Below are 25,127 nucleotides of genomic sequence, written 5' to 3'. Positions count from 1 at the left end.
CATGAGCCACCGCGCCCGGCCAAGCTCTGAGATCGTTAATTAAGTCGCAAGGATCTTGTAGATTACCTAGTCCACCCCTCTCCTTTTCCAGAAGGGGAAACTGAGTGTTATTTTTCCAGAAGGGAAAACGGGCAAGGGTTCCCAGAGAGCACGCAGCCCTGTTTTCCTAATGGGGCAAGGGGACACTCTCGGCGTCCTCAGGGTTCTAGGCGCCGGAAACACGTGTGTGCTCACCTACGTGTACACACGTGAGCACACCTACAGCAGCAGGGGGCGCTCGGGCCGGCAGGGGGCAGCACAGACCCGGCTTGCAATTACCCGGCGCAGCCCCGAGGGAGGAGGGCGTGCTGCAGTCCCGGCGGCGGCGGCGGCGGCGGCTGGAGGTGCAGCCTCCCAGGTGGGAGGCGGGGGCTGCGGGCGCAGGAAAAGGCGCCTTGGGAGCGGGCGCTCGGCGGGGCCTCCTCGGCCCCGGGCGCGGCGCAGCGAGTGGGAGCGAGTGTGCCAGGAGCACGCAGGCGCCCTGCTCCGGCTGGCCCTCGGCCGGCGCGCGGCGCGGCAGCAGCCCGCTGCCCGCCCCCCGCGCCCCTCGCAGCCCCCGGACCCCCTGCGGCCGGCCGTCGGGAACGGCCCCCCGGTAGCCAGCGCAGGCCACCGGCCGAGGAGAGCGCGCGGCGGCGGCGGCGGCGGGACGGCCCCGAGCGCGCCCTCCCGCCCGCTGCCACTCGCAGCTGGCGCTGGCCGGGCAGACGCGCCCCGCAGGCGGCCGGAGCGCGGCCTCGGCCTCGGCCTCGGCGGGAGCTAGCCCCGGGCCGTAGCCCGCGGGAGGAGGCGCGGGCGGCCGCGGGCACTGACGGCGTCGCGGGGCGCTCCCGGGCGGCGGCGCAGCGGCAGCGGCGGCGGCGCAGGGGGCGGAGGCAGGGGGCGCCCCCAGCCAGGATGCTGCGGTTCCTGCGCCGGACCTTTGGCCGCCGCTCCATGCAGCGCTACGCGCGGGGCGCGGCGGGGCGCGGGGCCCCTGGGCTGGGGGACGAGCGCGATGGGGGGCCTCGGGGGGGCCCGGCTGCCACCGCCGCCGCCTCCTCGGCGCTGCCCGCCGCGCCCGGGGGCAGCGTGTTCCCCCCCGGCGGCGGGCCCCTGCTAACGGGCGGCGCGGCCGTGCACATCTCCGCCGCCGGCGCCGCCAAGGCCACCCTCTATTGCCGCGTCTTCCTGCTCGACGGGACCGAAGTGAGCGTGGACCTGCCGGTGAGTGACGGAGCCGGGCTGGGGCACTGGCTTCCCGCGCCCCTTGGGCAGCACCCCCTAGCCCGGTGCTTTCCCCTGGGGCGCTGCTCTTGCGTCTCCCCGGGATCCCCTCCCCCATCTCCTTCTCCGAGCTCTCATTAACCCTGCTCCCTCTCGGGCCACCCCGTCCCAGTCTCTTCCGGGGCCCCACCTTGGCACATTGCGCCACGGGGTTTGGCGCCCACCTCGTCCTTTGGGCCTCACCCCCTCCCCAGTGCACGCAGCCCCCCATCCCGAGTCCCCGCCCCTTGGCGCGGGTGGCTAGTATTCCCAGCCAGTATTCCGTTTCTATCCCTCAGGTTCCAGCGGGGTCTTCCTGATGCTGGATTACCGAGAAGAAAATCTCAAAGCAATGTGGTTCTCCCGGGGCGGGGGGCGGTTCTCCTCGGGGGTTCTCCCGGGATGTCCAGCTTGCCCCTCATAAACTCGCCATCAGGCCTTGGTGAGACGGTGGAGAGAAGCCCCTCGCCTGCTGCCCGGCAGGTGCCCCAAGCTTGGCAGGGGATGGGAGAATTTCTGCTTTCTGCTGATCCCCTACTGCCATCCTAAAGAGCCCTTTTGGCCCACAGCCTAGCATGAGGTTGGGCGATTTGGGAGCTAACTCTAGAATCTCCTGGACCTGTCCAACTTTGTGCTGGCAGAGCCCTAGCTGGGGCGCTAGGAGTCGACCCTGGGGTGTCCGCGGGGCCTGGCTCGCCTGACTTTCTCCCCTAGGCAACGTGCGTGGGGCTGGCGGGGTATCCCAGGGCGGCAGCGCCCTCGCCAGGGGCCTGGGTGCTGGCCTCCTGGCGACCCGCCCACAGGTGGTTGCACCCCCGCCCCGCTCCAGCCCACCCGAGTACTAGGCCAGAGCTGCTGTCCCCTGCAGGGCGTCCAGCTACCAAGGAGTCTTCCTGGCCGAAGGGGCCAGATCAGACCAAATCAAACCTACATACTAACCGGGTGCCCACTGTGCACCCGGCGCTGAGGCAGACGGTGCCTTCGGGAATCTTTGGGTGTGACTGAGGACACAGCAGTAATTGAGCTTTAGATAATGTTACAGATCATCCAGAGGTTATCAAGGGAAGAAATAACACACCCAGACTCCAAAGGAAGTATGTAGGCCTTTTCGGGTGGGAGAAATTCCTTGGACTTCATGATGGAACTAGGAACATGTGAAGGGTCTCAGATGGGAAAATCAGAGCCTGGCTGGCCTGGAGTTTAACGCTTCCCTGTGTAGGTTTAATTTCGAGACAGTTTCAATTTATGGCAATTTTATTTTTGTTCCTTGTGCTCGCTATAGGATATCATTTTGTTATGAAAATACCCTTTTGGGGCCTTTTTATTTATGGAAAAGGAGCCAGCATTCCGGTGCTTAGAGCTGTTGTTTTTAAACTAGCATTAAAATGTTATTGCTCCCCAAGAATGAGGCTCTCCAGCTCTTACTCAGCTGGGAGAGGAGGCCTAAAGAGCGGGGGAGGGGAGGGGAGCAGGCTGCCTCTGGAGTGGGCAGCTTGTGTTTGGAGAGGATGTGGCGTAGTTTGCATCTCGGATCTGGGAAGGGAATGCTAGCCTTGGGAACTTTGACAGTGCTCTTTGCCGGTGGTTTTCTCATCTGTTCCCCGTGGATGATTTGTTTATAAAATGCATTGCTTCTGCCAGGTTTGTGCCACAGATTTAAGTGGTGTGCATGGTAAACAGACCCAAACAGGTACAGAAATGAGCAGGTTGGGGCAGGCATACTGACTTACTGCAGCCGGTAGAGCCCTCGCTGTGCATGGTTGGAAAGGGGACATTGCATCCTTTAAAAGGTTTCTTTGCTTTATGAAAGGCTACTTGACAAAATAATTCACCTGTCCCAGGTTTTCTTGTGATGGCAAATTTCGTGATGCCTTTAAGATGTGATTTCACGAACCCCAAGTTTTATTTATACACGCACACATATGTACATGCACCGTGTCCAAAGGCAAATAAAAAGCAAATGCTGGGTTGTGTCACGTGAGCTCTCAGGCAGGAGAGATGAAGAAAAATCACCAGTGAGCACGGCTCATCGATTTAAAGATTTATTAGATATTAGGACTGCATCACACAGTCTCCTACACTCATCTGTTAGTTCCTGTAATTAATTCTTGGAGTTACAAGGTTAGCGCCAGGCGGCCAGCTCCCCAGTGAATTTGTAGCATTTGTGCTGGTCCTCAGACCCACTTCACTGGACTCACTTTTTATGCTGTCCTTTTTGGCATCTGGCCCCAGTTGTCATTATTCTCTTCTGTGTTCCTGGGCTCTGGTGTCGCCTTGCTGCTTGTGGCCAGATAGGATTTACCTTTGACCGCGTTACTCCTAAGCTGGCTTCTCTGTCGCCGTTCACTTCCATGGGCACTGGGGGACGTTGCCAGGCTAACTGTGGCTCCTTTGTAATTAGAACCCCCTGGTGGCATTAGCCTCCAGAATTCCTTTGTCAGCCTACTAAAAGCGGCTATATGCTATCATAAACCTTTTTATTAGCCCTAGTCAGGACACTTGTGTTCAGAAGTTGCCTCAAACACAATAACACCCTCAGTATGACCGTGCCGTGGCACCTCAGTTCAGCCCATTCAACATTTATTGGGCGTCTCCAGTGTGCCAAGTGCTGTGCTGGGGACACAAAGGTGAAAGAGACATGGCTTGGAGGCTCTTGGGAAACACAGGTGGAAACACATGTTTTTTATTCTGAGCGTTCATTGCTAAGTGATATGACAGGCATGCCCAGACAGGGTGCTGGCATAGGATCAGGGAATTGGGTGGGCTTCCTGGAGACATTGACACTTAAAATTACGGGATTTCAATCCAGTGTCCCTTGGCAAAACCATGGCCCAATATGTGTGTGTGTGTGTGTGTGTCTCTAAAGGAAGAAGTGAGTGTAATTGTCTTCTCTGACAGGAGCCCCTGAAGGGATCCCCCTTTTCTGGTGAGTGATTGAGTTGCCTGGCACCCCTGAATGTTCTTAACCTTGGCTATGGATAGTCAATGGTTTCTCAATCTTTGATAAAGTATGAATGAAGGGATCTTTTTTAAAAAATCCAGAATCTAAAGTGGGCTTGCCATACAAACTCAGCTTCCAGGTGCGTCCTTTGGTCACCTTACCAACCAGAGTGCCACCCTGAGCCACTCCTCTCCAGAAACCCCAGCCCTGCCTGGGACAGCACCTCCCTCTCCTTAGCCCAGCCCTGCCCAGCCCAGGTGTGGTTTGGTCAGAGCTGGGCAGGACTCCCTCCCTCCCTTCCTTGGCCTGCCCTAGACACTTTCCTTCTATTAATGCAGCTGAAGATCCCATTAGTGTGCTTGGCAGCGGCACCCACTGTTGACTCATATTAGCTCTCTGTTGACTAAATCCCTGGCATCGCTCTTGCTCGTGCGCTCAGCCCTGCCTCCCGTTGCCCTGTGTGCACAGCCTCCCAGCAGCTCGGTGTGAAAAGCTGTTAGGTTGTGTGCCTGGCTGGTTAGCAATCCCCCCATGCCTTGGAGGGGATGGCTCGTTGGCTAGTGTTGCCTTTGGTGCAGTTGCTTTCCCTGCATGTAGAACTCAACGTTGACTCATGGTGGTAGTGCACACGTGGAGGATTTCGGAGTTAGAGCTATGTTTGTATTGCAGCCTGGCTGTGCAGCCCAGGGCAACTTCAGCTCTCTCTGAGCATTGATTTCCTTCCTGGTCTTTAAAACCAGGAATGTTGGGAGGATTCAATGATGGGTAGGATGTAAAAAGCCTCAATAAACAGCAGGGTGCTAAAGGGTTGCTAGTAGGTTGTAGTTGTATAAACCTCTCAGTCCTCTGCTGTGGACTCTGGAAAGGATTTGATGAAATTTCTAGTAATGGACATTAAAAAAAAAAAAAAAAGCCATGCCAGGCAGACTAACCATTGCCTGGCTCTTCTTTAGTAAAAATTGGAAGTTGGATGTAGTATGAGAGATGCTTTTTAAAAGTCTCACTTGAGGTGAGAAAAGAACTCCCTACCTCCACCCTCCCCCCCCCACAAAAAAACAAAACACCAGACAAATGCAGGTTCTTAGAATTTCTTTTTCTTTTTCTTTTTTTTTTTTGAGATAGAGTTTCGCTCTGTTGCCTGGGCTAGAGTGCCATAGCGTCAGCCTAGCTCACAGCAACCTCAAACTCCTGGGCTCAAGCAATCCTTGTGCCTCAGCCTCCCGAGTAGCTGGGACTACAGGCATGCGCCACCATGCCCGGCTAATTTTTTTCTATATATTTTTTAGCTGTCCAGATAATTTATTTCTATTTTTAGTAGAGACAGGGTCTCGCTCTTGCTCAGGCTGGTCTTGAACTCCTGACCTCGAGCGATCCTCCTGCCTCGGCCTCCCAGAGTGCTAGGATTACAAGTGCAAGGCACCGTGCCCGGCCAGGTTCTTAGAATTTCAGGACTGAAACCTCTGATCTGACAGAACGTACATGATACAACATAAAGATCATACGCCTCATGTTGGAGTTGAAAGGGACCCAGGACAGCACCTATCCCACCCATTATACATATATGGGAAACTGAGGCCTGTGGATATAAGGTGACTTACCTCTGTCACTCAGTAAAAGAGTTGGCTTGGGCTGCTTTGGGAACCTGGTTGTCTAGCGTTTGAAGGTGTGGCGTGTAGGGTCAGCGGTGGGAGAGAAGGCTGACCCCTCGTCCTTACACAGGATTGTGGAAGCCAGGTGGTTTATGTTCCTGGCAGTTGGAAATAGGACAGACTTTCCTTAACAGTAGGAAACTCTCGCATGATAATTCAGTGTACACAAAGTTCATCTGGGATTTTTTTTTTCCTCCAATTAACATCCCAGAGCCTACCCCCAGAATTTCCGATTCAGTAGTTCAGGAAGCTGGACTTTTATCAAGTACTCAGGTGGTTCTGGTAGAGGTCCTGGCAGTCTTTGAGCTGGGGGTGGGCCTGTGCCTTAGGGAGCCCATTTTTGCCACAGTGGAGTAGAGGCTGACTGGGAGGACAGCAGACCAGTGTATGCCGTGGCAGTCGTCCAGGGAAGGGGCCATGAGCTGACTAGAAGGGGCAATGGCACAGCCATTCACAGGTGGAGTTAAGTGAGTGTTGGGGGAGGGGAAGGCGAAGGCTTGGCAGGCAGGGAAGAAATGAGGGGCCGTACAGGCACCCCGGGAGGCCTGAGAAGGAGCCCCTGCCCCAAGGATGTGGCTGCCGTGGTGGGCACTGCCTTATCCCAGGCCTCTGAGTGACTTGCTTTTTCTGCCCCTGTAGGTAATATTGGCTAAAGGTGGCCCTCTAGTGCCTGCCCCACCCCTCCCCATCTCAGGCCAAGACTGAGGCTATGGGGAGCCTTGGATATCTGCACAGGTCATGAGGAGGGCTGAGGTGGGGGTCGGGGGAGAGGTGGATGAACACCCTTCGCAAAGCAGATACTACGATACAGGCGAGATCTCTAACTCTGGTTCCAGATTTGCTGGATTGTTAGTGTTAGTGTGTGGGGGGGGAGGGGCAGTGTTGGTCTGCAGGGGGAAGGGGCTGCAGGTGGTGGTGGGGTCTGCCCAGCCTCTCCAGTGCCAGTAACCTGACCCTATCCTGGTACAGGGCTCCGAACAAATATTAACTTGCTAAGCACTTTCGCGTGCATAATCTCGTTGAATTCTGTCCCAAGTACACTGCAGTGGATGAAGGCACAGGTCTGTTTAGTTTTGAAATAGCAGAAGGTCGGTGGGGGTGGGGCCTTCCCTTAAATTCTTGCGTGGGGACTTAGAAAAAATCCAGCCCGGCAACCACAGAAATCCTCCGCCTACAATTTGTCCTCAAAACATGTGTTCTATCCTTGCCCACTGCTCGACTCCCTTTGCCCGGCTGGAGGTGGGTTTCTCCGCCTGCCTCTCTGCCCTGCCTGGAGCCTTCTCTTCCACAGGAGCCTGCTGTCCAGTTCCCACCTCCAGCCCGCGGCTGCTGTCTGCAGGCAGGGTCAGCTGCTGATTCATCTGGGTGTTTTTTCCCAGGTTGGCGTGTGCCTCCCTCCCCCACTTTCATTTCACGTTTAGAACCTGTTCGTAGCAGGCCGATTAGAAAATACAGAGAAGCAAGAGAAGTTAAAACAACATCTAAAATTTTATCAGCGATCACCACTGTAAATATTGGAGTATCTGTGCTTTTTCCTTTCATATTTAGGTGTAAATATGTATTTAAAATGATGGACTTGTATGGGTTGATGGAAGTCTCTCTCCTCACCATCTCAGTACAGTTGAACAGGGGCTGTAGACCCTGAGTGTGTGTCTCTTTAGGGTGAGGCCCTTGGCCCGCCTCTCTTTACATGTCCTGGGACCCTTAGCTGGGGTGGGAGGCCCCCCCAGTGCTGGTTGGCCATCTGAGCTGTCTGCCACCCGTTGCCCCTGCCTGGCTGAGAAGCAAGCTGCCCAATCCTCTGAGCCCCCTCCCCCATCACTTCTCTTGCTGACAGGTTAAAGGTCTTATTGATGTGACCTCAGAGGCCCTTTGCATCCAGGAGCACGTACTCCCTTGCCTGCCCGGGGACACCCATGATTCTGTCACCAGCCAGAGTTGATCTGGCAGAGGGGTGCTCTAGCCATCAGCATCCCTGGTGTGCCCCCTCTTCCCTGAACCCCCGAATCTCTTTCTGCAGCCTCCATGGCTTCTCTCTAGAGATGGGTTTATTTACTAGTCCCACTTGGTTTTAATTTCTGGTTTATTTAAAATTGTTTTCCAAAATGTTTTTGCTCACAGTATATTTTCTTTAGTCAGCAAAGGCTTATTGAGTCCTTACACCGCATTAAGCACTGGGGATGGGTATAGGAGGAGAAGATAGTTTCTTGAGCCCCTGGTCTAGAAGAGCAGACAGAGTAAGCAGACAGTCGTAATCCAACATGGGGGTGAGTAGCTGAACTGTGGGCTGGAGTTGGAGAAGGTTTGATGCCCAAAGTGACATTGGAGTTGTCCCAAAGGATGCATAGGAGCTCAGCTGTTAGGTTTTGTTGCACGGTATCTGGGCAGAGGCAACAGCAGGTGCTAACTCATAGAGGAAGGGATCCAAAAAACCCCACTCCCTGGGCTCTGGGCTCCTTGGGGTAGGGGAGGATTATGAGCTCTGCTGTGTCCCTGGATCTTAAAGGAGTAAATGAGGACCTTTTAAAGTGCAGATGAGCGTAATAATAAAGGCCAACTTATGTGATTGTCATATGGAATCCTCACAAAAACTGTGTTGGTGGTTATCCCTGATTTATTGAGAGAATCAAAGCTCACTAGATAGGTTATAAAACTTCCCCAAGGTCACGTAGCTAGTAAAGGTAGCCTAGCTTCAAGCCCAGTCTGGCTGGAGGTCTGTGGTCCGAGGTCTCTGACAGCATGGCTAGGCATGGTGGTGGGGGCAGGTCTGAGCCTGCACCAGAGATTCCAAGGTGGATGGGGACCCCTGAGCCTCAGAAGGGTTTCCTCCTTTGCAGCCCACTTGGGATTTCCAGATCAGACTTAGGTTTTCAGACTCCTTGAATGTAGTTTCACCTGGGTGCATTCCTGTTTGATGGCAATAATTCTATAATTCTTCAACACTCAGGTCAGAAGTAGGCTACATTTTTAAAAAGTCCTTAATAGAACAACATTAAAATTATCTCAAAGAAAAGCATTTTACATATTCCCATCCTGCTGCATAGCAACTGGTTGGTTTCACTTTGTTCCTTTCAGTCTTCCTGCTTTTGTGTACATGTTTATAAACATGGTGTATGTCCTTATTTAAAATTTTTTCCCTCCCCATCCAAGCTTCCTGACAGGCTTCTAAGCAGTTTGGTGCCCTCTTTTGTGCTCATTCTGGATTACTTAAATTCAACCCTCATTCTCTGTGCGTGTGTGCTTGTGTGGTGTATGGTGAGTAATACCAGTCTCTCCAGGTTGGAGGTTGATATGCAAAGCACCTGTCTCTTACCTGTTAGGCAACACTACCTCCCAGGCTCACAGAATCTGTGTTGCTTCCTGGGAAGGTGCACGTTATCATCGCTTTACAGATGGTCTGAGAGAGCAGATGGCCTCGGGCCACTCAGCTCGTAAGTGTGGTGGAGCCAGATTGAATTTAGGTTTCCTGACTCATTTTCCAGTGCTCTTCCCTCAGCCCATGCTATGCACACCCAGCCTTCCTGTGTTAAATATGTGTTCCCTTAGAACTCCCTGGGAAGGTCAGAACTTCCTGCAGTAAAACCCCCTGTCTCTCCTGAGCCACTTTGCCTTTCAGGATCTCTGGCATTTGGGTTCTGTCTATCATTTCTCAGCACTTTCTTTTTTGCAGGTTCTTTTCCCCAAAGTCATAGCTGGCTGAGTGCCCAGCATTTTCTTCTGGAAGCTCAGAACTGGAAGATGATACCTCAGGGGTCCTGTCCTACCCATGGGATCATCTGGTGCTTCCTTGTTACCCAGCATCAAGCTCCGTCCCAAGGGTGGGATTGTCCACACTGCAGGCCTAGCTGTGGGGACGCCAACTGCCTGGTTGGGTGGGTGCCTGCAGAGTTGACATCCCTTAGCTCTGTGGTGTCTTTTCCCTGCCTGTTTCGTGATCTGAATGCTGTTGTCTGTATCATTTTAGGTAGGCCTGACTATGCCTTTCCTTCATCCCTGAAGTACCCTGTAGTACCCCGAATTATGAATTTTTTAAAAAATCATGGTATAATATAAGCAACATAAAACTTTCCATCGTAACCATTTTTAAGCGTACAGTTCAGTGGCATTAAGTAGATTCACACTGTTGTGTAGCCATCACCACCGGCCATCCACAGAACTTCATCTTCTCCAACAGAAACTGTCCCCATTAAACACTAACTCCCCATTTCCCCTCCCCCAGCTCCTGGCAACCAGCATTCTACTTTTTTGTCTCTGTGAATTTGACTACTCCAGGTACCTCATAGAAGTGGAATCACACAACGTTTGTCCATTTCCGTCTCGTTTATTTCCCTTAGCGTAATGTCTGCAAGGTGCATCCGTGTCGTAGCGTATGTCAGAACTTCATTCTGTCCATTCCAGGTAGAGGCACTAAAAATAAAAAAGCACTTCATTCCTTTTTAAGGCTGAATAACGTTCCGTTGCAAGTATATACTACATACTGTTTGTCCATTCCTCCGAGTTGTGGGTTTTTATGCAGGTCTGGATCTTTTTTCTTTGCTCAGTCCTGCCTGTTCATTTGTGGTACTGCCATTGGAGACGTGGATGTCCCCAGCCCTCACCTCGTGGTTTTATTCTTGGAATTCTGGCACCTCTTCTCTGGGACTCTCCTGCTCCGTTCTGACCACCCTGCAAGGCTATCTGGTCTTAGTTTGGGGGTATGTGGCAGACACGTTCCTTTCTCCCCCTTATATTTTTGTCTTAGTTGCTCACTGTTGGTGAGTCCTCTGTCCAGCACATTCGTTAACTTTTTTTAATGATGAAATATAAATACTAAAGAGTCTATAACATGAATAGTTAAAAAAATAATAATAATGCAGTGAACATCCTTGTACCCACCACCCAGCTTAAGAACAAAGACCATTGCCTGTGCTGTTCAAGTCTCCAAATGCTCCTCTCCAATCACATTCCCTCTCTCCCCCCTGAAATTTGTCTTTCATCCCTTCCTTGTTCATGTTAGTTTTGCATGTTTGTGAACCTTATATAAACGGATTTTCCATTCAATATAGTGTCTGTGAGATTCATCCAGGTCGATGAGAATAACTATAGTTCTTACTGCTCTATAGTTATTCCACTGCATGAATATACCAGAATTTATCCTTTGTCTGTGGACATTTGGGATATTTTTAGTTTGGAGCTATTAGAAAAAAATACTGCTTTGAACCTGCTGGAACTGGTCTCCCGGTGCACATGTGCAAGCAAGCATCTCTCCTGGGTCTGTACCTGGGAGGAAGAGAGGGGAGGGCCTTTTAAGATCGCGCAAAATTGTTTCCCAGAGTCCCTGCAGCACATAAAACCCTCCCTAATCCATTCTTCTCCAGTACTTGGCATTGTGCAGCTTTTTTGTTTGATTTTACCAGGCTGGTGGGAGTTTAGCAGGAACTCTTTGTGATCCTCACTTTTCCCCAATTATTGATGGGGATGAGTGTCTTTCATATGTTGATTAGCCATCTGTAGTTCCTCCTGAAACGCTTTGATGATTTTCGCCTGTTCTTGGGTAGAGTTGCATTTTTCTCATTGTATTGAGTTCATTCACCCCTGGTCTGTGTGTGATTGTGTCCCACACCCCCTTCTTCACTATAAGCCCTTACACTGCAGGCTTCCCTTGCTGGCCTTTCCTCTCTAAGCAGGAATTAACGTTTTGACTTCACTTTCACCGTGAATGAGCTGAGGTCAGTTGCTGCTGGTGGTGTTCGTGAGCAACTGCAGGATCTATAGTATTCAATTCTGGCCACTCTTTTTTTATGTTTTTATTATGGAAATTTCTAAACATTCAAAAGTAGGGAGAACTGTATAATGGGCCCTAAGTACTTATCAAAGAGCTTCAGCCCCTCTCCTTTCCTTTATACCCTCACTGCCCTTTCCTGATTATTTTAAAACAAATTCTAAACATGTAATTTCAAACATGTACTTTAGTATGTATCTCTGAAAGATAAGGACTATGTTTTTGAAAAATAGAGCCAGGTGCAGTGGCTCATGCTATACTCCCAGCTACTGAGGCGGGAGTATCACTTAAGCCCAGGAGTTCAAAGCCAGCCTGGGCAACAAAGCAAGACCTGTCTAAAAAAAAAAAATACATATATATATATGTACACACACACATTCGTAATACTATTAAAACACCTGAAAGTGATTAACAGTTACTTTTTAGTACCAGATATGTAGTCAGTGTTCAAATTTTCCTCTTTGGTTTTCAGCAAGGTCCTTTCATTGTATTTGATTGATGTTCTATCTAAGACTCTTAATCTAGAACTACCTTTGCCCCCCTTCCCCGCTTTGGGCCACTTATCTGTTGAAGAAGCTGGGCCATTTGTCCCATATAGTTTGCTACTTTCTGGATTTTATTGATTGCATCCTCAACATTTGGTTGTCCCTGAGGTACAAGTTGGTACAAGGAACTTTGAAGCATCTGAATCAGGGCACACAGATCCGTAAGACAGGCTTCTTGTTCTCAGGAAGACTGAGTGGAGATCAGTAATTACACCTGATGTGAAAAGTACCGCAGAGTACTTTAAACAAGCTCAGAGGAAGGCTGAAGGTGTGGGGTAGGGGAGTGGAAGGGGACAGTTCATTCTAGGGTGAGCAACTGGGAAAATATCAGAGAGAAAGCTTTGGGTCTGAGGACAAGTCGGAGAACAGCCTTTCTGGTGGCTGGAACAGCATATGCAAAGGCACTGAGGCTTGAAATAACATATTCCAGATTCCTGCTCCTTGCTCAGCCCTTGCCAGTTTCCAACCATCCTCTTCATTTTCCAGTGGACATTACTTTGAAGAGGTCCAAATTCCTCCTCGTCTGGAAAGTTTTCAGTAGATTTGATGAAAGAATGTTTTTTTTCCCCCCATGTCCACCTTCTGTTTCCCTTGACACTGGTTTCCAGTGTCTTCCTTGACCTTGGATTGTTTTTTTTTTTTTTCCTAGCTCACTCCTGTTTGGATCCCTTTACACTCTTTTGGAGCCCCTCGGTGAGCCCTCTGCACCTCTCCTGGCTAGAGAGCCAGCAGAGAATTTAGGGAAGGCAAAATCCATGAACACTTCAGAGAGAAGGGAACTGGGCTGAGTACGGGACTGCTGGAACCACTGGGTTTTACCCCTAAGGAAGCCCGTGGAGACCACATGGTCCAAAGCCTTGATCTTGGGGTGGGGGTGGCAGGAGGCCTTTCCTATCTGGCTTGGAACGTTCACAGCTGCTCACTCCGGCCTCAGGCGTTCACCTGTGGCAAATGCAGAGTAATTAGTGTGTAATAAGTGCAGTTTCCTGCACGCAGCCCTCCCAGCCCCTACGAGTGACACCCAGCAGGCCTCTTGGCCTCTCTGAGGCTCTGCCACCTCTTCTGAAAGTGAGCTGGGGTCCTCCCCCTGGCACATGGCGGGGTGTTCTCTTGCTCTCTGCCTATGAGACAGATGCAGGCTTCATCCAGGGAACAATAAGGGCGGATGAGGGTTAGTAACCTGCAGTGCATTCTCAGCCATTTCCTGGCATTTCACTGACCGTAGTCCTTTTACTGCTCCTGCCTGCTGGGCCCTGACACCCAGGGCCCAGCCACCTGCTCAGTCAGTTACAGTCTGTATGGGGTATCATCAGCGCCGCTTTGATGGTAGCAAGAGTGGCTGGTCAGAGTCCAGGGAGGGGCCCAGACTGGCCTGGAACTGGCCAGGTCATGCCTACAGGCCAGCAGTGGCAGATCCAGTGGATGCTCAAGGGTGAAAACCAAGCGAAGAAGTCTGGGATTTGGGATATCTTAAAATGGTAAAGCGGGGAATTTAAGGTTGGAGGCATTTGTTTTTTGAGAATACCCAAGTATTCTCAAGCTATGGGATTTATTTAGCTTTATTCTAAAAGCTGTGGAGAAGTTCCTCTTCATTAAAGAGGCTCCTGAAGAAAAACGCAAAAATTGCATGGTGTCTCTTAAAAGCATAGGAAGGATTGCATGTACTAGAATTACTATAACATGCCATTTATCATATTAACTCACTTCGGGGAATGAGCTCTTCCACATATGTGAGTTTTCCAAATAGCTACAGTTTATTCCATTTACGGACAAGACCTGTTTTATTTCAGCATTTACTTGTTGAGGGGGGGAAAATATAGAGCATCAAGTAATATGTAAGGCCCTGTGTGAGAAATATGAAACGTCCGAAGTGTGGGCATTGCTCTTAAGGAGCTCATTTAGGGTGGAGTGTGGAGTTGCTCTTGAATCCTATTGTGTCACCTCTGCCCTTGGTAGCCTTGGTAGCCCTGGGTCAGCATGCTGAGTGTCCGTTCGTCTCCTGGTAGGCAGGTGACTCCAGTGCTTCACTCAGAAGACATGAAGGTTAAAGGACCCCCACGCTCACCCCAGGCAGTCACAGGCTTCCACATCACTTGGATTCTTGGGTCCGTTTTGTATAGGGTTCCAGCCTTCAAAGCATCATCGCTTTACTTTCTGGCTTTTCTGGGTCTGACTGATGAGCTGCAACAGTGGTTTTTAACATTTACTGCATGCTGGCATCTTCTGGGGAGCTTTTCCAAGTCCAGTTTCTAAGGTGCACCCCAGACTACTGCCACCAGGACTGCTGGGCTTGGGAGATGGGGCCCCATCATCAGAATGTTTTAAAACTCCCAAGGTGATTCCGAGGTGCAGCCAAGTTTGTGAACCAGTGTTTCACTGGGACACATCCCTTACATTTGTTTAGCGTTTTAGGTTTAGATCAAGTTGTGACCTTTCGTAGTTTTATTTAATCCTTATAGCACCACTTTGAGGGAATTGTGGGTGTTCCGATTTTATAGAGAGATCAGCACTAAGATTTTGACCCAGTATCCCACTGCTAGTAAATGACACAACTAGACTTAAAATCAAATCATTTTCAGGCTCTAAGGCCACTTCTCCGCAGTGTTTCTCCATGGCTGTCACCCTAGTGGTTCTCGGCTGGTCCCCAGCCCTCACCCTTCCTGTCTCACCTGTGTACCTTTGTTTGTGCTGCCTTCTTACTGGCTGGTTCTTATCCCTTGAGGGCTTAGCTGTCTTTCAGGGCCCATCTCAGATGCTGCCACGGTGATGAAGCTTGTCCTCCCCCCACCCCTCCCATATAGCATTCTCTCTCCTGCTTGGGAACTTGTAGGGTGCCTTGGGTGAGACCTAGCATGTTTCATGTTATAGTAGTTCTTTATGTAGTAATTAAAAAAATAGATAACATTATTGACCTTGGAGGCAAGTGATTCTTTTTCTTTTTTTTTCGAGACAGAGTCTCACTCTGTCTGAGTGCAGTGGTGTCATTGTAGCTCACTGAAATCTCAAACATCTTGGGCTCAAGCGAGCCTATAGCCTCAGCCTCCCAGGTAGCTGGGAGTACAGGCACCACCACCATGCCTGGCTAATTTTTTCTATTTTTAGTAGAGACAGGGTCTTACTCTTGCTGAGGCTGGTCTTGAACTCCTGAGCTCAAGCAGTCCTCCTGCCTGAGCCTCCCAGAGTGCTAGGATTACAGACGTGAGCCACTGTGCTGGCCCACCTTTTTTCTGAGTATGGAGAAAAAAGTTTTTTTCAACATAAACATGATGGTACCATGTATACTCTTTTCCTTTTTTTTTTAAGTGGTAATAAAACTTGACCTTAATCTTTATATTGCACTGCCTGTTATATTTGGAGAAAAGCTTAGGGAGATCTTGTCCTTACTATGGGAAGGAGAATTCTTATCTTTGCAGCCAGGAAGGCAGCTGTACCCTCGTACAGAAGGATCCAGAATGGCCATGGTGCGGGAAGGCACATTACAGGGCATTTATGGCTCATAATAGGGCTGAGATTGGCCAACAGATTCTAAGGTCCCGCTGAGAAAGTTGGACCTTTGTGTGTGTTCCCAGTTCTCGTAATAATGCCCTGAGGTCAGCAGAGCAGGTGCTGTCGTCCTGTCTGGCTGAGGAAGTAGCTGTATGTTGAAGTCTTCACCCCTAGTGCCTCAGAACGTTGACTATATTTGGCGGTAGGGTCTTCAAAGATGTAATTCAGTTAAAATGAAGCCATTAGGGTGGGCTCTGATCCAGTATGACTGGTGTCCTTATAAGAAGAAATTTGGACCCAGACACGTACAGAGGGACGGCCATCCACAGGCCCAGGAGAAAGGCCCTGGAAGGAACCAGCCCTGCCCACACCTTGATCTTTGACTTCCAGCCTCCAGGATTGTGAGAAAATATATTTCTGTCGTCTAAGCCACCCAGCCTGTGGTACTTGGTTATAGCAGCCCTAGCAAACTGATACAGTAGCTAAGATAGAGAAAATGGCATTAATATCTTTCGATTCTTTCTAGCTCTTTGCCCCTCATTAAGCTTCCCAGATAACCGCGATAGTATGCAGATGGGTTCGGGCGCTGTGGTAGCCAGCGAAATGAAGCCATTTGGGGGCTTTTTGGAAGTATAAGTGGATTTTGACTGGGATGGCTCTGGGGGAGGTGATATTGGGCTGATTTTGACCCTGGGGATACTTGGCAGGCCAGGTAGAGGGACACATGGAGGGCACGTTTGGAAAGCAATGGGGCTTGTGGGATGCGGGAGCAGGGGAGATGGGAAGGAAGGCTGAGAGTGTTGCATGTGTTTGAGCAGTGGAGTGCCGTGCTTGGAGCGTTTGCTCTGCATTGTGCTTGAAAGTGGGCAGTCGTGCTAAGGGGTGGTCGGCTGTATTGTGGGTCTGAATTAGGGTGATGCTGGGCATGGATTAGAAGGGCAGATGCAGTAGAGTTTGAGAACTTAGAACCCAGTGGATTTGGTGGTTGGATCTAGGGGTGGGATTTATGGAGAGCCGAGGTGTGGCCCCCCGTTTTGTGCATGGCGGGTTGGCGAGGTTGAGAACCCCAGGGTGGAGCGGCCATAGGGAAGGGCCCTGGTAGTGCTGTGTACTCACTAGATCCTTGCTTTTGTAAAGTTTGCAAGTATAAGCTGTTTTTGTATTTTCTTTATTTAGGAGGACCCCCCAAAAGGTGTAAGCTTTAAGGTACCACAAAACCTGGGTAAATTCCTGGGCGTATTTTATTTTATTTATTTATTTGTTTATTTCTTAAGAGATTGGGTTTCACCGTGTTGCCAGTGGAGTGCAGTGGCTATTCCCAGGCAGCCCCACTGCTGATCAGCAAGGGAGTTTTGACCTGCTCTGTTTTTGACCTGTGCCAGTTCACCCCTCTTTAGGCAACCTGGTGGTCCCTCACTCCTGGGAGGTCACACGGTATTGATGCTGAACTTAGTGCGGACACCCGATTGGCATAGCGCACTACAGCGCAGAGCTCTTGGGCTCAAGTGATCCTCTTGCCACAGCCTCCCCAGTAGCTGGGGCCACAGGCATGCCACCCCACCCATCCTGGTTGTGTTTTAGATGAGGCCAGCATGAGGGGCCAGTGAGTCGGACACCCGAAGAGTTTGGTAAGGGTTTGCGTAGGGCTCCTGTCTGACAGGCTGGCATAGGAGACTAAGGCAGACAGTGGCATAGCTGGCGTTTGCAGGACACTTGCTCTCGGCCGGGCTCTGGGCTGGCTGCAGCACGTGGATTCTCAGCTTGCAGAGCCCCTGAGCACAGGTGCTGGTGTTGCTGCCACCAGGTAGTCCAGGTGAGAAAAGGAAGGTAGCGTGGGCTCTCCGCCACTCTGCTCTATTGTCTCAAACCTGGGGGAGGGGGTGTAGATATTTTCAAGGGGGAGGGAATAACAAAAGGACAGGCATTTATTGAGTGCCTACTGTGTACACAGAACCAACCAGGCACCAGGGAGATATAACACTAAGCCAGAGATGCATCTCTTTACCCAAGTAACTGACAGTTGAGTGGGAATGTCTCTCTTGTTTTCTCAGAGAACTCTACAGTTTTTTATATGCTTTTACCCAGTTTTCTTGCTCAAGAGGGAAGAGCCAGGGTTGGAAACCAAAAATGAATGGTCTACCTTGCTTCTCTGCAGATGCTGAAAATCTGCTCTTGTTGATCAGAGCTCTGGGATAGTTGCTGCACATTTTAGGTGCAGAAACTGGTATCTGTGACATGGGACCATGGGAAGAAAGCAGGACTTGAGTAATTCATTGAAAATCATGGCTCTGAATCCTAGTTGAGGTTATTTTTATCTGAAATACTTATCTCAATGCGTTATAACTTACCCACATACGATGGCACAGGAAGGATGTAGACGTGTCTATATGACATTAACCAAAACTGAATTTTGAAAGCTCATTTTTTTTGTATTGGACGCATTATATTGAGTGAAATTAACTTTATACAAAAGCGTCGTGTCTCTATGATTCCATTTATGTGCAGTTCTAGAACTGGCAGAACTAATCTGTGGAGAAAACAAATCAGAATGGCTCTTGCCTTGGGGGGGATGGAGAAGGCCAGGGATTGACTAGGAAGGGGCACCCCAAAACGTTCTGGGGAGATGGAAATGGGCTGGCTCATCAAGGGGTATGAGTTACACCGATGTTTCCATTTGTCAAAGTGGAACAGCTTAGATTTGTGCATTTTAGCGTAAGTGCAATTTATCACCATCTCTGAAAAGACGTGTAAAAACATTAACAGAGAGCCAGGGAAGGAATGAACAGAGGAGAAGATGGTACAGAATGTTTATCACTGTTAAAGCTCCGTGACAGGTGCTTATTCTTCTGTTGACTTTGTATTTATTTGAAATTGTAATCTGTGTTAATTCCTCCACCCTGGAAGCCTGCCTGGTGTCTCCTGGGCCGAGTGCAGGATCTCAGGGCAGTGGGGCTGGTCCCAGCCACCCCGGCTGCAGTCTCTCTGGGCTGGCTTGCTCTCTGCCCTCTTGGTGACCGTGCACTTTGGCCTCCTCCCACTGGCACTTGCCACCTCCCAGTCCTCTCGCTGTCTTTTTGATCTTGATCCGGGAATAGACCCTCCCTTGCCGTTGACTTTGCCCCACCCTACCTAGTCTCTTCTTATCTTTCTCTACTGTGGGCGAGTCCACTCTGGTCTTGGTTCTCATGGTCTCCTTTCCCTTCCTCAGAGGGTTGTGAAGTACCACCTGTGTGCCTTTGTTTGCACATGCAAACTACTGTGAACCCCGGGGGGAGGGCACTGTCCCCACACAGCTGTAAAAGGTGCATGCTGTGCAGTTCATTTACATGGACTTCAGAACAGGCAAAATGAAGCTGTGCCGACTGTGGGACTGTGCGAGGGAAGGAAGGGGTGGAAATTGGGAAGGGGCTCACAGGGGCTTCCGGGGAGGGTAAGGGTGGTGCTAGAAACGTTCTGCCTTTTGACCTGGGTGGTGGTTGCCAGGTGTGTTCACCTGTGGTAATTCCTTGAGTCATACGCGTGTGACGTGTGCACTTTTGTCTAGCTATGTGACGCTTCAATTAAAGCAAAAAAATTAGAGGGCTGTACAAAGTTTTTAAGAAATCTTTCCATTTCACATAAAAATGCAAATTTGTAGATTTTCTTGAAAAATTGGAAGATCCAGTGGCACAGTGTGAATTCCCGTAGAGCGGCCATTGGCTAGATCTGTAATAGTGACCCCCGACCCCATTCCTCACGTCCCCTTCGCTCATTGGAATGTTCCATCTGTGCACCATCCAGCAGAAGTTCCTCAAACTGCCTGGCATGGGGGAGCGCCCGTGGAACCCCCTTACAGACTTTCCTCCTTTTGTATTCTCTAGGTTTCTTAGAAAGGGGGGAGGGGTTTGGGGGTTCAGTGCCTGGTTTAGTGGCAGCCTTGAACGAATACCTTTTGATATGGTTTTGAAAGTCTGGGGACATTGAGGCTCAGTATGTTCAGCATTCCAGCATTCCAGGTGAGTTTGTTCTGCTTGCACTGGAGAAATTTGGTTAACTTATGACCAGCCCATAGCAGTTAAAGATGACGAGGCATTACTGTATTTGTACCTAGATGTTTAGTTCTGTAAATAATTTCCTATTTTTATATTTAAAAAAAAAAAATTTTTTTTTTTTTTTTTTTTTTTTTTTTGAGACAAAGTCTAGCTCTGTTGCTAGGGCTAGAGTGCAGTAGCATCAACCCAGCTCACAGCAACCTCAAACTCCTGGGCTCAAGCAATCCTCCTGCCTCAGCCTCCCGAGTAGCTGGGACTATAGGCGTGTGCCACCATGCCCAGCTAATTTTTTCTATTAGTTGTCCAGCTAATTTCTATTTTTAGTAGAGATGGGCGGGGGTGAGGGGGTTTCGCTCTTGCTGAGGCTGGTCTCGAACTCCTGAGCTCAAGTGATCCTCCTGCCTCGGCCTTGCCTCCCAGAGTGCTAGGATTACAGGCGTGAGCCACTGTGCCTGGCCTAAAAAAATTTTTAACCTGACATTGTGAACATACTTATTTGTATATTCTAAAGTAACATTTTGTAATAGTTAATGCTTGTACTCTACTTGGCATTCAATTGTTGCTTTACAAATGCATTTATGATTGGGACATTTTTTCTTAGTTAATAGGTAAGGAAAGGCTAACTTTTTGTATGGTGAACTTACAGTCAAGATTCTTCTCACAATAGCTCATACTAACTGCACACCACGCACATCAGAGAAATAATCTTGATAAGGCCATCCTTACAAATCCAACCGGAAGGAGAGGCTGTAAGCCTCACACCTACCTTTTCTCCGTCTGAATGTGTCATTCTCTGCCTTCTTCCTGCAGGAGGTGTAGTGACTTTTCTTTCTTTCTTTTTTTTTTTTTTAAGACTACTGACTCATCCAATAGAAAAAAGAAAAATCAAAGGCTACCTATAAAAAGACAACTTTATTTGTATATCCCTGCATCTGATGAATGGATAGTGGTGCCTCAGTTGTAGTTTTATAGACAGTGTCAAAGGAAAAAAGTTTATGTGCTTTTCTACTCATTAACCTTTTTGAAAATCCTAATACACACACACAGTCAGGTAAGTAGCTCTAAAATCCTGCACCCTCAAAGTTGGTGTGGTTGCTAAAAGCACTCAAATACAGGCTAATTTGTTAGCAGGGTTCATTGAATGCCAGCCATAGGTGGGACCCAAGGAGCTTGGGGTCCAAGACTGTGCTGTGGCCCAGGAAGCATCCAGGCTGTTGGGGACAGGTCTGACTGTGTCAGTCCCGGGGAGCACCATGCAGAGTATCTGAGGCTGCTGCAGGGCAAAGCCCCCAGTCGCCAAAGGGGTGTGGTGGGAAGTCCCCAGGGTTAGAGTCAGAGGTCCCAGGCACAGGCTCAGGCTCTGCCGGTGGCCCCCTGTGACCGTGCCGGATGGCGCCCTCTGCACGTGTTCTTATTTCACCCTCAGGTGGCTCAGTTGGAGCTGGGTCATCATCTCTATTTCACAGACGAGAAACACATTCAGAAAGGTGAAGGGGCTTAGTTAGGGTCGTGCTGGTTGTGGTTGACTTAAACCTGCTCCCTCACTTGAAGCCTGTGTTCCTCCCTCCCATAGGTTTTCAAATTACTGCAGACTAGGTGCCTTAAGCAATAGAAATTTATTTTCTTACAGTTTTGGAGTCTAAGATCCAGGCGCTGGCGCGATTGGTCTCCTTGGAGGCTGCTCTCCTTGGTGTGTAGGTGGCCCCTCCTTCGGCCCCTTCTCCCTCTGTCTTCACGTGGTCTTTCCCTGTGAGTGTGCGTGCCCCTCGGGTCTCTCTGTGTGTCCTGATCTCCTCTGTTTATAAAGACACCAGTCAGATTGGTTTAGGGCTTATCCTGACAGCCTTATTTGCATTTAGTTACCTCTTTAAAAGCCCTGTCTCCCAATATAGTCACATTCTGAAGTACTGGGGGTTAGGGCTTCAACGTATGAGTTTTGGGGGTGGTCACAGTTCAGCCCATAACACTCCTCTGTCCCTTAACCTCTGTAAGCCCACCTCCCTCTTCTATAAACAGGGCAGCCACCTAGAATGAGGCCATCTTCCTCACCAGGCCTGTCCTGTGGGTGAACCCCAGGCTAAGCCCTAGTAAATGCATCACCCCATTTCATGTAATCCTTACAACATCCTTGCTAGGTAAGACGCTTCCTGGACATCAGACTCAGCCTGAGCTGTGTAATAGAGTTAGGACTCAGACCCCCACACGCTGACTCCAGAAAATGTGCCTTCAAGTGCACTGCATCACACGGTGCGTTATGACGTTCAAAACCGTGACTTCACGTTTGGGGGAGAGGAGAAAAAAAATGTGATTTCAGGGCTCTAGGGAGCTCTAGGGATGAAAAGGGAACAGTCACTACAGGACAGAGTGGGGGTTAAGGAAACATCGTGTGCAAAGTGGCGTTGACATGCCTTTCTTTTCAAATTTAGTCACGTTCCTAAGTTGCACGTTGGGTGGGGGCAGTCATCCACCCAAAGTTAGTTCTTCTGTTCATGTTTCTTGGCTGGGTTTCCTGGGAATTTGTTGCATATTTATTTATGTGGAGTTATTTGCTTTCAGAATTGCACAGAGGGGGAATCTGCAATCTGGCTGCAAAAAAGTAATTTGGCAATTTATTTTCAGGGCTGCCCTTCTTCCAGCAGCTTGTTTCAAACTCAACCTCTGGCACAAAGACATCCATCATTTTAATTGCATGTTACTGTTTAGTCAGGCACAAATTTGTTTCATTTTCTTTTTCCTTTCTCCTGTGGTGGTAGGCTGCCCCCCCACCCCCCAACACACACACTGTCTACCGTGAAAAAAGGAAAAAAAAAACAAAGGCCAAGAATATTTCCCCAAACCAAACACTTTTTATAGTCAAGGAGTTTATTACACCGAAATGTCTGGTTTTTCAATGTTGCATATTTGGTTCTTAACCTTTCAGTAGCAGAAATGCTAGACTTGTCTTTTCCTTTCTTGTTCAGGTAATATCCATAATGCAATTGTCTCAAGATAGTCCTAAGAAGGAAAATTGTACTGGTCACAGGGTCAGAAGGCTTTGTGTTCTATTCCTGGCTTTGCAGTTGCTGCTTGGCAACATGACCTGCCTCTCACCTTGTTTTTCCCATCTGTAAAATGAAGGACTTGAATGTGCTGATTTCTAGAATGTTCCTATGTTCTTACACTTGTAGCTTGGATGCTGTTCTGAGCTCCAATCACTGTGGCTGCCCAAGGATGTCCGCTGAGAAGCTTGTCCTGTTCCGTAACATAATGTTCTTACTGTGCTGGGTCAAGGATCATGGTGCTTTCGTTCAAGGTCAAAAAATCAATCCTGTATCCTTCAGAAACTTACCAAGGGATAAAAACATCATTTTCATGAAATTAGATGGGGTAGAAAGTTAGCTTTGGCATTCAAAGCTACACATTTAGCTTTCATTGCTGCATATACTTTGTTTCTTGCTGTGAAAGTATGTGGTGTCTGTGAAATTAGGCACAAAGTACAGGAGTGCAGCCCCTTTATAAGCTGCACCCAGGACTGGGAGGTGGGAATGAAATGTAACTTGTGACTTGAAGTCCATAGGTAGGTGCCGAGTTGGGTCCCAACAGAGGTCTGTGTGTTGTATTTTGTTTTCATGATGTGGAAGAAAACTAATTGCTAATGGCTTGGAGTAATTTTCCCCATCCACCTCCCATGGCACCTGCCTCCTCTTGTGGACGTAAGACTTCAGCCAGTGCCCCGGACTCTCCAAGTCACGGCTCAGGCCACACTGCGCTGACATCCTCCCAAACCCCATCTCTTTTGCATGTTGCGAGATTTCGTTTAAATGTTTATTATAGAAATTTTCAAATACACAAAGTAGAGAGAATAGTATGACGAAACTCTCATCTGCACAACTCCTGGTTTTTACTATCTTCTGAAATATTTTAAAGCAAGTCCCAATTTATCATTCCACCTGTTAATACTTAAATAGGTATCTCTAATAGATATATGTTATTTTATATATATAGCCACAATACCATTATCATACTCAACAAAATGAATGATGATCCCTTAATGTCATCTATACCAAGTCCTTGATCGATTTCCCACAGTCATCTCAACCACCTCTTTATGGTTGGTTGGTTTGAATCAGGAGCCAACTACAGACCACACGTTGCATCTGGTAGCTGTATCTCTTAAGTCTCCTTTTATATGTATAGTCCCCTGCCCCCATTTCTAATGCATTTTATCAAGTCCTTCATAAGGAACTGAGGATTGTAGTATGAGGCAGCCTCAGATAGTCCAATGCCTTTAGTGTATTTCTCCTAAACAGGGTTAGTGGCCTTCAGAAAACAGTTCCTAGTTTCTTCTTCTTCTTTTTAAAAAATTTTTTTAAAGAATGCATATGTTTATTCTGCTTCTATGTCTCCAAGCAGGTGATACCTAAGTTAGCATCACAGTATGGGGATTTCCTAAGAAACATTTTTTAAAATTATGGATAACTTATTACATATGAAATCTTTTGCATACACACATACATCATGCACACCTGCTATGTCTATGTATGATTTTCATTCTGGGAGTTAATAAACTCCCCCAATGTTTAGTGCCTTAAAACAGCCACCATTTATCACAGCGCATAGGTTCTGTTGGTCAAGAATTAGGCAGAGCTCAGCTGGGAGATTCTTTTGCTCCTCATGGTGTCAACCGAGGTCACTCAGGGGCACTCAGTTGGAAGATGGGCTGGTGTAGAGGGTCCACAACAGCTGCCCTCACATGTCTGGTGCCTTGGCAGGGATGGCTGGAAGGCGGGGTTCAGCTGGAACAGTTGACTGGAACATCTACTCGTGGCCTCTTAAGCATGGCAATCACAGGGTAATTGGACTTTTTACATGGTGGCTGGCAGATATCCCAAGAGAACTGTCACTTCACCTTGGAAATCACAAAACATCATTAACACCATATTCGATTTAGTTGAAGCAATGCCAAGCTCCTCAACATTCAAGAGAAAAGGACAGAGACCCCCCTCTCTTGATAGGAAGAGTGTCAGAGAATTGGCAGTTATCTTTGTAAGCACTGTAGTTTAAAAGAATAACAGTAAAACTAACACCTTGGATACTTGCCACTATGTACTTTTAAAGTCCGCATATCCTAGCTTGTCTCTTTTTTTTTTTTTTTTTGAGACAGAGTCTCACTCTGTTGCCCGGGCTAGAGTGAGTGCCATGGCGTTAGCCTAGCTCACAGCAACCTCAAACTCCTGAGCCCAAGCGATCCTCCTGTCTCAGCCTCCCGAGTAGCTGGGACTACAGGCATGCGCCACCATAGCTGGCTAACTTTATGTATATATATTTTTAGTTGTCCATATAATTTCTTTCTATTTTTAGTAGAGACGGGGTCTCGCTCTTGCTCAGGCTGGTCTCGAACTCCTGAGCTCAAACGATCCACCCGCCTTGGCCTCCCAGAGTGCTAGGATT

General features: G+C 49.0%; 1 protein-coding gene across 3 annotated transcripts in view; it reads left to right on the top strand.

Annotated features, from left to right (window-relative positions):
- Positions 1 to 339: 339 nt before the first annotated feature.
- EPB41L4B (erythrocyte membrane protein band 4.1 like 4B) overlaps positions 340 to 25,127 on the top strand; it is a 133,793-nt gene continuing 109,005 nt past the window's right edge. For 2 of the 3 annotated variants that reach the window (XM_069476656.1, XM_069476657.1), the window contains exon 1: positions 340 to 1,245. In XM_069476656.1, coding sequence (XP_069332757.1) covers positions 937 to 1,245 — 309 coding nt within the window. In that variant the 5' untranslated portion in view covers positions 340 to 936. The remainder of the gene's footprint in view (positions 1,246 to 25,127) is intronic. The other variant, XM_069476658.1, reaches the window with a different exon arrangement.

The sequence above is a fragment of the Eulemur rufifrons genome, chromosome 7 (genome assembly GCF_041146395.1).
Source record: "Eulemur rufifrons isolate Redbay chromosome 7, OSU_ERuf_1, whole genome shotgun sequence".
Lineage (NCBI taxonomy): Eukaryota > Metazoa > Chordata > Mammalia > Primates > Lemuridae > Eulemur > Eulemur rufifrons.
The sequence above is the reverse complement of the archived record's forward strand: the minus strand, read 5'-3'. Positions and strand labels throughout refer to the sequence as shown.